The sequence below is a fragment of the Podarcis bocagei genome (genome assembly GCF_964188305.1).
Source record: "Podarcis bocagei genome assembly, chromosome: 1".
NCBI classification, from domain to species: domain Eukaryota; kingdom Metazoa; phylum Chordata; class Lepidosauria; order Squamata; family Lacertidae; genus Podarcis; species Podarcis bocagei.
The window spans coordinates 22,265,871-22,279,586 of NC_138125.1; the positions used below are offsets into that span (position 1 = coordinate 22,265,871).

Sequence of the window (13,716 nt, forward strand, 5' to 3'; positions counted from 1 at the left end):
TTCTGAAATAGAGAAGCTGACAATAGCTTCATACAGTCTCTCTCAAGTATTGGCATAAATAGAACTTTTTAAATAGAACTGCATGTTGCAGGCAAATTTTGATAGAAATGTTAGGATGAATACAAACAAAATGCCGTTGACATAGCTAAAAGCATGATAGCTTGAAATAACAACTAATTAAAAACTAGATTGCATTATTTCTAAAGTGTTGGATAAAGAGAAACTACAACCTGAAATACTAGAAGTTAAAACAAAGTATTTATACAACGAAACTGAGATATGAAACTCATGAATAATCATTTGTATGCATTTTTGGAGGTATTTGTTCTTATTAAAAGGTGAAAGGAAAACCCTCTTGAGAATTTGTATACACCAGGTAAGCAATCTTACTTAAAATTATAGCACAACTGTATTGTAAATGACTACTCAATATTTCTTTGTCCATGCTTCCAGGTTCAATACTAAAGCTTTTTTTCAGAGATAAGATGTTACTTGGTCGGTTATTCCTATATGCAGAGCAATTTCACCTATATGGTCCTATTTCCATAGCAAATATATAGTAGGAGCCCTACAATCATAAATAAGTATATTTTAAAGTAGGGGGCACTTGTATTCCAATTTGAAGAACCTGAACTATTAAAAGGCATAATTGAGAGGGAGGAAGGGGAGGTAAAACCCTGTCTCTTTAGCTGCAGCAGTTTTTAAGCACATTGCTAAAGTAACATTGAATTAAACACTTCACTTACAACATTGGAATTCTGCACATATTACATTATTTCTATGAAGATATTTTACAACATAGGAATTTATTTAACTGACAAAAGATGTTAACATTGTGAGATGCAGTCAGTCTCTCCTCTCTGGTCCTTATTGTTCAAGATTTTACTCCAACTCCTGCCAATCCTTTATCCACGTTGCCTCCAGTGGTCTTTGGTGTGCATCCTTTTTTTCACCAGCTCTAGGAGTTTGACTTCCTGTTTTTCCTTCAGGCAAAAACAAAAGAACCCAAATCACACAAGTCAGATTGGAACAGAATAAAGCAGAACTGCTTTTAAGTATATCAATGGGGGAAAAAATTGACTTAGTACAGTCATATTTTAAAAATTCTTTCCTATGGACTTTGTGATCCTCAACACATTTATTGCAAGGTAAAAACCCAAAGCCATTCTCCTCCCTTGACTAGAACAAGAAGATATGATATCTGTGCCTCAACTTTGGTGTCTCTGTGTCCCATTCCTGCATCCCTCCAACGTCACTTTGGCCACCATAAAGGCTTTGGTGTACAGAAGTCTGGCTTCCCAAATGCAGATGGAATTCTCCCTCACGTAAAAGAACTTGCACATCTGTTTCTATGCAGAGAATCAATCAATGAATGCATTCTTTGGTATTGATTCCACTATTCCATACTTTGAAATGAGTGTGGAAACTCGCATTTGCTAAACAAAGGCACACATTGGGGGCTCAACTTGTGGCAACAATCTAGAGAGGACTAAATCTATTAATTCAGTGTATTTTATTAGAAATATGAGCTATCACAGTATTATTTCTCATCAGTTTTTAAAAACTGATCAACAGTTCAAAGTAGGCAGGATGCAATCTGCTTCTACATTTCACACTGGTTCATATGGGGCCCTTAGTCAAACTGTGCCTTGGCAATACATTTCCTCCTGATTCAAAAGAGGAGCCACAGAGCATAAAAACCCATTAAGTATCCCTGAATACAACATACAGTCTATGGTGTGGGAACTATGGCATGGCAGTGGTGAGGGATAAGAATGTTCTGTTCTCCACCTCCCTGTGCATATGCTCAGTGTCATCTGGAAGGGCCATTTCAAGTGGTTAACCGGCTATTACATCTTTGTTTCTCCCAGCTAGAGGCTGATGCCTTGGCAGCCGACTAAGACCGACTTTCTAAACTCTTTGGCTGGGATCCAAAGAACAGCACTTCTAGTTCTGCACTGCTGGGGGGAAGTAGCACATCATAACATGTATCAAACTGATTTGGAAACTGGGGTTTTCGTAAACACTCTTTGTTGCAAAGCATAGGTCTGTGTCTCTTTTGTTTAGTGAGGGGGGGGGGGAGTCAACAACTCCACTGGGCACACCCAAATCTAACCATTAGCTCACTTGATCTTAGCCATAAACCACATCTTGGAGGCATGCATACAGGCACACGCACACACACACGCACACACACAAAAACACCTGCCTTCCTCATCTGATCTGTGTTGATCAGGGAAGGAGAGGGCTTATTGTCCCCTTCTACTCTTCAGATGATTGAGCTGAGGACTGAGGAGGGATGATTTGCATTTGTATGCCGAGGGCTGAAAGGAGTTATTGAAATCTTTCCACCCATGCCACTGCCATCATAGATGGAAATCACCTACCCCTTGATCAATCTGGAGAGAAGATGATTTGATCACCCAGCACACTTTGGCCCTGCTCTCTGGCTTTGCTATAGTGAGCAATTTCGCCCCTTTCACTTTCTATCCTCACTGTTTGACAAATCTCGGGGGGGGGGGCGCAAAATGACTCCTTCATTGTAGTTCTATGCTGATCAGAAACAGGAAAGGGAACTCAGGGCTGTACTTATGTCTCCCAAGTGCTAAGGACTCAGGAAAAGTTAAAGCATGCCAAAGTCCTCCCTCCTGTTCTGTTCTGCTTCAGCTGAGGGAAGGGTTCTTCCTCAGAGGTGGTCCAGGGGGTGATGTGTATCTCAGACCTCTGTATTTTCCCCTACAGCTCTTTCCACAGATTCCACTGCCAGGCTGCAGACCCAATTGGATGGTGGTCTTGGGGCCAAAAACAAATGGGGGGGGATCAGACCCAGTCTATGGGGCAAAGTAGTTTGCCACTCCTGTTCTTTATCTTGTCTTCAGCAAGGACTTGTTTCCATAAACTGTGAGAAAATATGACCTAAAGGCAACTACCTTCCTTAAACTTAAGATGGTAACAGAGCTCGGCTGAGAAGTCAAGTCCTCCCAGCTCACACTGTGTTCAGCCAGCACTGAGCAATGTGTCTTAAAGTATACATGAAAAGAAGCATTATAGATCACTGATACGTGAACAACTCACTTCTCGTTAAAGATACCTGTCTTTTGGGAGCAGATGTTAAATTACTGGAATTAATTAGAATGTTGCCATGTACTTCAGCACTGTATGCCCATGTGGTAAATTATTACGCACACTCTCGCCCTAACCCATATTGCAGTGATTCATTTTACAAAGTAAGGACACCTGATTCCTCTCCAGATATATATTCAAATCTGTTGCCATGTAGGAGTGTAAGCGTAAGCTATTATGTTGAGAGAAAATTTCTAAAGCCCTTCACAATGAGCAGACACACAGAGGATAATAAAACCAAGCCCAGCATAACAGAATAATAGTAGCAGAACAGATTCTTTTGTTAATCCCCATGTTTATGATTCAGGGCTGCCGTCTATTCTAGGATAACTCATTTAACGCAAACTCATTTAGCAATGAGTTTGTATGTGCTTCCTTCCTGCCCCCCTGAAGAATACCTCCCCTATGTGTGGTCTCCTGTGGGTTTGAGGCACTTGCTGGATGAAACCCTTCCACATTCTACCATGTGCTACAAATGAAATTCATGGGCCTTCTGTAGCAGAGGGCTGATTCAGATATCTGGGGGTTCCCAGTGCTCCGAGCTAAGTAGTACCAAAACACACACACCTTGGGGTGCAACCGTGTGTAACACTCATATTTTCAGGTGGAAATAATACATAACCAACAAAACCAGATTAAATAACACGTGTGTGCACACTGAACACATGTGCCTTCTAGAATCTCACATTTCTCTGATCCATAAATCTACAGGTAGTTAACCTCCTTCCAGCATTCATATATTGGGGGCACACAGATGCAGTCACACAAAGTTTAGCTATACTAGACAAACCTATGTTGACTTTCCCCAAATAATCCCAGGAATTGTAGTGTGGTGAAGGTGCTAAGAATTCTGTTACAAATTCTGTTACAAAAGATGTCACAATCATCTAATACAGTCCATGGAGGGTGAATTTTTTATTTTAAAAAAACCTTATAGTTTCCTCCCCACCCCCACCCCCGCAAGAAGTAACCCAAAGCAGTTTACATCAATAAAATATATATCCAATAAGACAAACACAAAATGCATTAAAATATCATCAGGAAATACCCTCATCATAAAAATGAAAACCAGGTAGGAGGAAATTACTGTTCGCAGTGTAAAACTCTCCCTACCATCCCTTATAGACTTATAGACTTATAGAAACGTCTTCAGCACAGACATTATTCTAGCCCTCATGCTAGCCAGGCTGCCAGAATTCTAGTTCTCCTTACATCCAGGGAACAAGAACACCATATTTGTAGTTAGTTTGCAATTCTCATGGCAGGGCCTGTTTCTTTCTCTCTCCCTCTTTATTATTGATGTGAGCCATTTTGGGAAACAATAATTTTAGGAAATAAGGTAAAATAAGGAAGGAAGGTTGCACATTTTAAACAGTTTTTTGAAGTTTTGATTGTATTGTTTTAGAATGGACATATTTGCCGCTCCATCAGAGGAAGCTTAAGAAATAAATAGCAATAGTTTTCAAAAAAACAGAATAGGCACAGCCTCCCCAATAAGAAATTATCAAATACCAGAGCAGAGGGCTCAATTCTGATTTGCTATGTAATTTAGCTCTGGCTTGTCCAGTCCTATTAATGAATACAACAGATTTGCAACAACTGCAAATCTACTGCAACCACCAGCTCCACACTGATCCTGAGGCTGTGGGTAAATGCAGTAATTTTAAATAACTAGGCTCCTCATATACTTGCAGAAATGCCTACATGGAGAATATTCTCATCATAAAAGCTAATTAACTAAAAATTCAAGGATGGAAAATTAGCCTTTCACTTTATGGCTGCATAGCCTTAAAATTGTGCCCTAACTTTAGTCGATCACTTACAAGCTAACCTTCCGCGAATGGCTTTCTTTACTCCCGTTGCTCTTCTGATCAACTGAATTACTTGTATTACGAGAGGAAGATGGTAAGGTGGAAGCAGAGGAGAACGCAGCAGTCCCACTGGGGTTGCTAGAGCGAGTACGGAAGGAATCATCTGAAAGACAAGGAGGAAATGTTAACACAGTAATTGGCAGTATGTGGGTGCAGCTGTTGTTACCAGAGCTGTGATTTTGTTAGCTGCTTGTACATAATGTTTATAAAGATCATGTGTGCTTGTTTACTTATTTCATTTCTTAAAAAAATATTTTTTATTGAATTTTCAAATATTTTACATTTCAAATTATCTTTTATTATACCATACCTTCTTTGACTTCCCTCCCTCCCCTTCCAAGCTTCATTTAACTTATTCACCATTCCTGCATATTTTAGTGTATCCATCTAATTCTGTTCTCCTATCTTACATCACTTCAATATATGCTATACTGTTGAATTTACTTTAATATTGCCCGTGTTTTCAGCTGTGCACAATTATTTTCAATATACTCAACAAAATTTTTCCACTCCTCTTTAAATACCTGTTCTTCTTGCTCTCTTATTCTACATATTAGACCTGCTGCTTGTCTATTTATTTCTGTCTAGCCAGCGCTAAGGACAATGGGCCCCAAATGTCTTTGAGCACAAGGGGAAACTAATAAAAGAATTCTAATAAACACATTCCCCCCTGAACCCCAAAAAGTAACCAAGCTGCTTACCTGAAAAGGAGAACATAGAACCTTTTCCTACTGCTGAGACTGAAGTATATCCTGTTGAAGAACTTTTGCTGAAGGGGTACAAAAATATGTGATGATGTTATAAAGAATAACCATCATTAGTCATGGGCAGGCCCCCTCCCTCGCATTTCAGAATGGGCCCAGGTAAATAACAAATAATTTCCCTTCCCAAATGGAAAAGAACTTGCATGATTTAAAATCCCATTCTAGGCACTTCTACCCTCCCTCCACCTTTCCTTTCCTCTTCCCCAAAATGTGCCTGGAGAATTTGTAGCAACAAAGGCTGACACCAGGACCTCTATTATGTATTTATTGTAAAACATTTGTATCCTGCCTTTCAGTTCAAAAATCTTCACGGAAGCTCACATCAGAAACTAAAACAATCTATAATACGTTACTAATACAAAGGCTTTAAAGGAGGGGAGAACCAAATTAATGGGTCACAAAATACAGCAGAGACAAAAAACAACTGCAAGACATAACAGTGCAAGAATATCCTAATGGTCCATAAATATCAATACTGAGGCTACTGGTGCTGAGCCTTAAAGGTAAGATAATTCTGCAACCTGGATGCCACTACAGAGAAGGACCTGTCCTGCATCCCAGCCAATCAGAATGCTGGTAACTGACAGGTATGGAATATGTCCTCCAATGATGGACACGATAGGTGGGCTGCTTCACATGAAAGAAAACAGTCCTTCAGGTATGGACTTTATACATAGTGACTAGAACCTTCAATTTGTGCCCATAAATGTATTGGTAACAAACCCACCACCCACATATTATGAGGTTTATGCTCTACTGACTGAGAACTAGGGCATGTGAGGTAAGGGTGCAAATGGTATACTAACTGAAACTTTGCAAAGGCAGTCCTGTAAAACTGACTCCAGCAGCACCCCAGATGTCCATCCTGGTCAGTAGAAGTGCTACTCCATCCAGAACAGGCTGTAACTTTCATCCCTGACTGGTTCTGCTAAATGACCACTGTATCATTACAGTTTATCACTGTTCTTTCAGATGGAGGAGAAATCATTGTGAAGTTACATGGGGATTAGAATGAAACTTTCAATTGGTTACACACTTCTCCAAATTTTGCAGTGTGGTTTTTGATCAAACATATGAACAAAATGTTTCTTTTTGAGACAAGAGGCACACAAAATGCATATTCGGAAAAATGCATATAAAGCAATAATAGTTTAGATGTGCTTTTTAAAAAACTGCAAAAACTGGGAAAGAACAGACTGCTAGCCAAGCTAATGCAGAATGGAAATTATCTGATCCATCTATCCCTAACTGCCCATCATTTCTCTAGAAATCAACTAAAGAATAACACTATTAGTATACAACTAGAGAAAGAGAAGTACGTTTCCATAAAGAACAACCAAAGTGGTCTATAGGATTGCCATCTCTGTCACAGACACATAGAAAAAATAAATATTACATACCTGGGACACTTGTCTATGTTTCCATATTTTGAGTGCAAGGCTTGACTACTGAAAGACTGGCTTCGAACCAATTTTGACTTTTTCACTTCTTTGCCTAGGGGACAATTAAAAAAACCCAACGCAATTTATTGTGGGCTTATTACGTAATTTGCTGGCAAGAATAGGAGGATTCACGCTGCAGGGAAAAAACAATTGGAACAGAGACCTAGAAAAGCATGATAGAGTTCTGGCAATCAGTTTTCATCGCTGAGCATAAAGGTCTATTTATAATTTTGTGTGATTTTTGGTCAAAACATGTAAGCAGTTACCTGAATTTACAGGGCCTGATATAATTGAAGGAGAATGAGCAGAAAAAAACTTGTATCAGGTACATGGCCATGAAACCTAAGGAGAGAGATTGCGGAAGCAGAGCCAGCAGGCAGGTTGCCTGAAACCCAAACTGTCCAGTTAGCTAAAGGACACGGAGGATTTTCAAGCAACAACTGCAGAGGGGTGGGCAGCCACAGGGAATATAGAAGCTATGGTTGCAAGGACACCTGGTCCTGGCAGCGTAAGACTGCAGGGACATTCATAGAGCACCTTTGAATCTTGGCTCCTACCGTTCACCATTTGTTCAACTCTGCACTGGCAACTTCAATGGGTTTGGAGCCCACTCAGCTGTCTATCTTGGGGTTTTCTACCTGTGTTTTCTTATGTTCATTGTGGTGTGGACATATATTTTAAAACAGACAAAAGGTGTTTGTTTGTTTGTTCTTTCTTACCTGCCGCAGCACCCGGATTTCCGGAAACAGACATTGGTATAGTTTTGGCCAAAGTTGTTGATGCTTTACTGTCTCTACCTAAAACAAAGGTCATTTTAAGCATTCCACTCAGATTATCTGAAGAAGTAAAGACTGCACAATATGACAGTCTGTCATAACATCTTAAATACCACACAACCATATTGAACCTCTAGAAGAAAGCAGATGGGATAATACATTATCCTGGAGTAAAATCTGTCATGTGTCCCATCAATGTATCAATGCCATGCTTTCAATCACAGCAGAAACTGACTATACTGAAGAGCAGACCACTATCTATTGCAGATGTTTTAGATATGAATTTTTCCTGCCACAGGGCATGAATTGGAATAAGTGCCCCATGTTATTTCTTTCAGCAATAAGGGGCTGACCATTGAAACTGATGCATGAAGCACTTAGGAAAGTGTGGTTTGGGGTCTACATCTAGAATGTATTTGTTGCTGATGCAGCAAAAGGTATTGGCCTAGTGTAGATATAATGCTGGCTCCTGGAAAACCATGGTTTTACACCCCTTTTGCTTGTATTTAGTTTTGATTCAGATTTGTCATGGCCAATGGCTAGTTCAATAAATTTATTTGGATTGGATTGAAATCAGGAGCAAATATATTCCTTCCTTTTCTATTTTCCAAAGCGATTCCTCCCAACTTCTCTTCCAGTACTGACTATGGTTTTGTGCTACCTATGCAGGACATGTTCTCTTATAACTATTGTTTGCAAGCCCACTTCAAATTAGAATTTCTGAGCCTGAAAGGAACATAGCTTTCACTAACAATAATTTGCATCAATGCACATGTAACACAAAAACATAGTCAGGCCTAGTAATGGAAGCGGGGCTAGATGGTTGTAGATTACAGGAGGCAGGATCAGAGGAAGCTTACAAGTTATCCAAAAGAACATTTTCAGAAAGCCTGGCACCCTGCTACTCTGGAACCATCTGCTCTAGTGTATTGAATGAGGTTTTGCCTGGTAAGCAGCAGAGAACAGGATCTGCCCCAGTTGCCCACTTCAGTCACACAAGTTATTGATTGTATGACCCCAGCCAAAGCATTTCCTAAATGTTGGGTTGTAAGAGTGTGCAATGCTTTGACATGCGTTTCTCACACTAAATTAGTAGCAGCCAGAAGATTAATATCGCCATCCCCCATGTTTGTGAATGCAACATTAACCCAGTTTAGAAATAGTCCTTGCCACCTCCACCTCAGCATCCTCCACTCCCCATAGAAAGAAATTAAGAAGCCTCTGGGAAAAGAAACAAAAGAACACTTACGCTTCTTTTCATACATTTTATCGCTCATACTGGTAGACCTGCCCTCATTTTGCTGTTTCTCTTTTTCTAATTGTTCCTGTTGTGGAAACAATTTAACAACAGTGGTAATGGAAATTTAAAACCTAAAATTTGTTGGCTGCAAGCTGCAGACAGGCATGCTTCCACAACCCAGTCAGCTTCAGAAGAGAGGAAGATGCAGCCTGAAATGCCACCAATTATAAGTAATAAATTATTATTATTAGTTAAACAGCCATTTGCTCATAGCACACTCTCCCCAGAAATTGTCTCTCCCCTCTGCGGCCCCCCTCCCCAATTGCAAATACCTCTCCAGTAATATCACACAGGGTTGTGATATTTTATACAAAGCAGAGTGTGGTCGCTTTCCCTCAGCTTTCCCTCTGAAATGCCGAGGTAGACTATAGGAATTATGCTGAAAATTGAGTAACCCAAACTTGAACTCATGTGCAACCCAAACCTGAACTCATGACCTGGACATATATGGTGAAACGTTTGAGACTACTGCAAGAAAACAGTTTTAGCACAGAGACTAAGAATATAAACTGGGATTCAAGATGTCCCAGTTATAAAATATTGCCTCGGTCATGAACAGGGACAGGTCTGCCATGCAGCAGGGTGAAGCAACCTCACCACTGGCCACAGGGAGGATAAACGAGGGTGTTTGAATAGTGCAGAAAAGGGTCGTTCTCAGTAGGGTGTGTGTACCATTTGGGCTCCATTTCACGCAGCAAAAGCTCTTCTGCTAGAACTGACTATGAAATCTGATACCCTAAGAGCACTGTTCCTTTATTTACATCGCAGTGCCAGCCTACCTTCAAAAGCTGTTTGCCGGGAAGGACAGAGCTGCCACGCTAGCTTTCTGGCAGGTGGGCCACTGTTGCTTACCAGGAGACAGAGGCACAGGGGCAAGGCAGCAGAAAGGGTGGCACACTGCAAACACACTATTAGGAGTGCCAGATTGACTCCATCAGTGCGTCTGCAACACCCTGACCTCCCCACCACTTCACCCTCCTGGTAAGCAACAGGGGCCCATCTGCCAGGAAGTGAGCAGCGCAGCTCTGCCTATCCCAGCAAGCTGCTTCTGTCTACCTTGCAGAATTGCTGTACGGGTTATTGAGATAACGTTAGGTTACACTATATAAATATTATTATTACTGCTAAAAGAATCACAAACTTGATGTAGTTTACAGGGCATTTTCTCCTGCCAGTAATTTGAAATCTATATACGTAGACTGCAGCTGCTAAAGGCTCTGTCCATTTCCTCCTGCACCAGGACCTCTTCTCAGACAAATAAGCACTGTGACACAGTATGTCTTAGGTTACATATATGGAGAATGTTTAGGATTGCTGTTCCCTGGCCCTGCTTTATCAGGGAATTATTTTAAATCTTCACTCTGGATCCACTGGAAAGTCTACATGATACTCAGTTAGCTTAATGTCTATCGTAAACATACCATTTCCAAAAGTAGGTGCTCCTCTCTTTCTTTTTGCTGGTCCAATAGATCATTTTCATAAAACCTCTTCTGAAACTGTTTGAAGGTTAAAACAAACAAGCCATCAGTGATCATGCCAATGGTTTCAGCTTGTTATTTCAGGTTATCATCTTAGAAGATACTTACCACATCCAAAGAGGCTTCCATTCTGTCCAGTTCCAGCACCATCTATTTAAAAAGTTTAATTATTATTTTAGGTTGTTTTAATGTTTTGTTTTTTTTAAAAGGCAGTTTGATCTCCTAACACTGAGTCTTGAAATATTTGTGGGATTTTCCACAGAGATTTCCACATAAATGTGGGTAAAGATATGGAAAAAAAAGAAAAGGAACTAACTAGCAACATGGGAGTCTCACTAAAGTTTTTTGTGTGCAGACATTTTGCATTGTTAGAGTAGTACAGTAAAACATTATAGTAAGGAAGCCCAGCTAGTGTTCTGTCATCATCAGCATTCTCTGGTCTATTGAAATCTAGATAACACAACTTAGAATAATTTCTAACAATTGTGAAATTTACTGTCTTTTACTGTCTCAGCTCTAGAAACAGGCACTAAATCACAGTTCACACTTTTGCAAATAGGTAAAACATATTCAGAATTCTTCCCACTACGCTATATAAACACAATTTTAAGAAGTAAGACATTTGCAATCACTGAATGACCAAGGGTTGTGTCCAACTAAATTATACTGAGTAGATACATTGAAATTAATCAGCATTAGTAATGTCCATTATATTTCATAGGTGGTATTCAACACCAGTCCTACTCAGAGTAAAACTAATGAAGTTAATGGTCATGACTAAGGCCTATTAATTTCAATGGGTCTACTCTAAGTAGGACTTAGTTAAGCACAACCCAGTGGGTTTACTCTGTGTGTGACTAGCAGTTGATACAACCCCGGGAAATTACTCAAATGCACTGGCAACATGAAAAAAATACTGGATGAGTAAAAGAAGAAACCACCCCACATACTTTTTTAACAATGCTCAGAACATCTTTGTCTTTCTCCTCACACAGAAGTTTTCTTACACACAGTTCTAGCTGCTGCAGTAAATGCTTATCTGTGGGAACCTTGAGAGTAGACTTCACTTTTGGCAATAAATAACAAAGCTTCATTCTACAGAGGGAAAAGCAAGATTTATATAGGAGGAAAGTAAAGATCTGGCAGTAGGTTAAGAGAAAAAAACAGTGTATCTCTCCTTTATTAGTATCCCTTTGGTTTATGTACATAGGCCTTATTTTAACACAGACCTTTGATCCATCAATCTCAACATCGTCCACGTTGACTGGTAGCAGCTTAGTGAAAAATACTGTGGTGCACAGCACACTACCCCAGCCTCTCAAACTTAGGTCCCCCAGATGTTGCTGGACTACAACTCCCATCATTCCTAGCTCCGGGTCCAGTGGTCAGGGATGATGGGAGTTGTAGTCCAACAACATCTGGGGACACAATGTTGAGAAAGACTGCCCTATCCTATATATTTTGTTTTGTTTACTCTTTTTAAAAGTGTGCATCCACCTTGACCCATGCATCTCTTCTGCCCTGTCACTTCAAACGCTCTCCTTTTCTAGGTCAAAGGATTCCTGAGTTCTTGATTGCAAAGGAACAGAAAGTACTGTCCTTTTCTTTAGCTTGGTCCTGTCTATCTATATAAGGTTTTAGGCCTCTGAGGCAAGGACCATGCTATTTATGTGTCCTCTCAACAGTACAATAGACACCGTACAATATAGAAACGCTAAACAATAAATGTTATGAGCTGCTGGAGAGTTATAATGTTCCATCACTTAATAGCAACCAATTTCTCCTGGCCTGCTTTTTAATTATCCTTTCGTGTACAGTATAGGGCAATAAAGTAATAGTAAGGAACCAGTAAAAAACTGCAATCTTTGCTAAAATAAGGCAATGCAGTAACAATCTGCTGAACATTTCGGAGCAACGGGACATGCCACTTTGGGCAGAAGCCCCCTTCAAAGCAAACACTCTTAAAACATACACTATCCTTTATGTATGTGAATTTGTGTAGATGTGTCCACAAGTCAAACAAACCAGCTAGTTCACCAGCCACAGCCATTTCTGGGTAGAAAGAGCTTGACCACAATAATCCATGCTCTAATAACTTCCTTTTTGGACCTCTGCAATGTACTTTAAGATTACTTAGAGGCTTCAACTACTGCAGAATGCAGCTGCCATAGTATTAGTTCAGTTCAGTTAGTTGGAATCACGTGACGCTGATTCTAGAAGATTTACATTGGCTATCTACATGCTTCTGGGGTGAATTTGAGGTGCTGGTAACCCATAAAGCCCTAAAAGACTTGGGGTCCAAAGAGCTGGAGGGACACCTCTCCCTGTATCTGTCTGCACATGAGCCAAGATCAGGAGAGGAGGCCCCTCTTGACGTTCTACCATTGAGACACGTATATCATGCAGTGAGACATAAAAATGTATTCTGTGCTGTGACACTCCATCTATGGAATGTCATTCTCCTGGAAACATATTTGGCACTGACATTATTACTGCCAGAGAAAGATTCATATGTTTCCCTGGGCATTTGCAGCAGTCCTGTGGTTTCCGTAATTTTAAAGTTTGTACTGCACTCTAAGTTATACTTGTTCTTTGTTTGATTGTTATAGTATTTTACATATTGGGGGGGGGGGGCCTGCAATTTTTACTGTACCCAGCCCTGAGATCTTATGATGAAGGGTGGGTTAGAAATGTATTTAATATAATGAATACGTAATAATCATGACAAGCTCTGCTACACACCCATTAGGGACTTGCTGGAGTGTGGCCCTCATCTCCACCTGCTTTTTTGTCTCTGAAGTTGTCTATTACAGAGTCCCTTTCAACTTCAAAAAGTTATTTGCTCATGCTTCCTTTTTATATTATCTGGAAGGGTACATAGAAAACCACTTCAGCTTCTTCCTTGTAAACATTTTTCACACCTCTCTCCTCATATTTCCTTCTCTCCTCCATATGCCTCTGG

The 13,716-nt window shown here is 40.2% G+C and overlaps 1 protein-coding gene across 2 annotated transcripts in view; it reads right to left on the minus strand.

Annotated features, from left to right (window-relative positions):
- Positions 1-787: 787 nt before the first annotated feature.
- Positions 788-13,716, minus strand: part of PPP4R4 (protein phosphatase 4 regulatory subunit 4) — an 80,826-nt gene continuing 67,897 nt past the window's right edge. Inside the window, exons 17-25 of one of the 2 annotated variants that reach the window (XM_081172810.1) lie at positions 11,705-11,849; positions 10,863-10,904; positions 10,698-10,772; positions 9,226-9,301; positions 7,920-7,997; positions 7,159-7,252; positions 5,696-5,763; positions 4,955-5,097; positions 788-983 (exon numbers count right to left, since the gene is read on the minus strand). In XM_081172810.1, the coding sequence (XP_081028936.1) occupies positions 906-983; positions 4,955-5,097; positions 5,696-5,763; positions 7,159-7,252; positions 7,920-7,997; positions 9,226-9,301; positions 10,698-10,772; positions 10,863-10,904; positions 11,705-11,849 (799 nt within the window). In that variant the 3' untranslated portion in view covers positions 788-905. Of the gene's footprint in view, positions 984-4,946; positions 5,098-5,695; positions 5,764-7,158; positions 7,253-7,919; positions 7,998-9,225; positions 9,302-10,697; positions 10,773-10,862; positions 10,905-11,704; positions 11,850-13,716 lie in introns of both variants that reach the window. The other variant, XM_081172811.1, reaches the window with a different exon arrangement.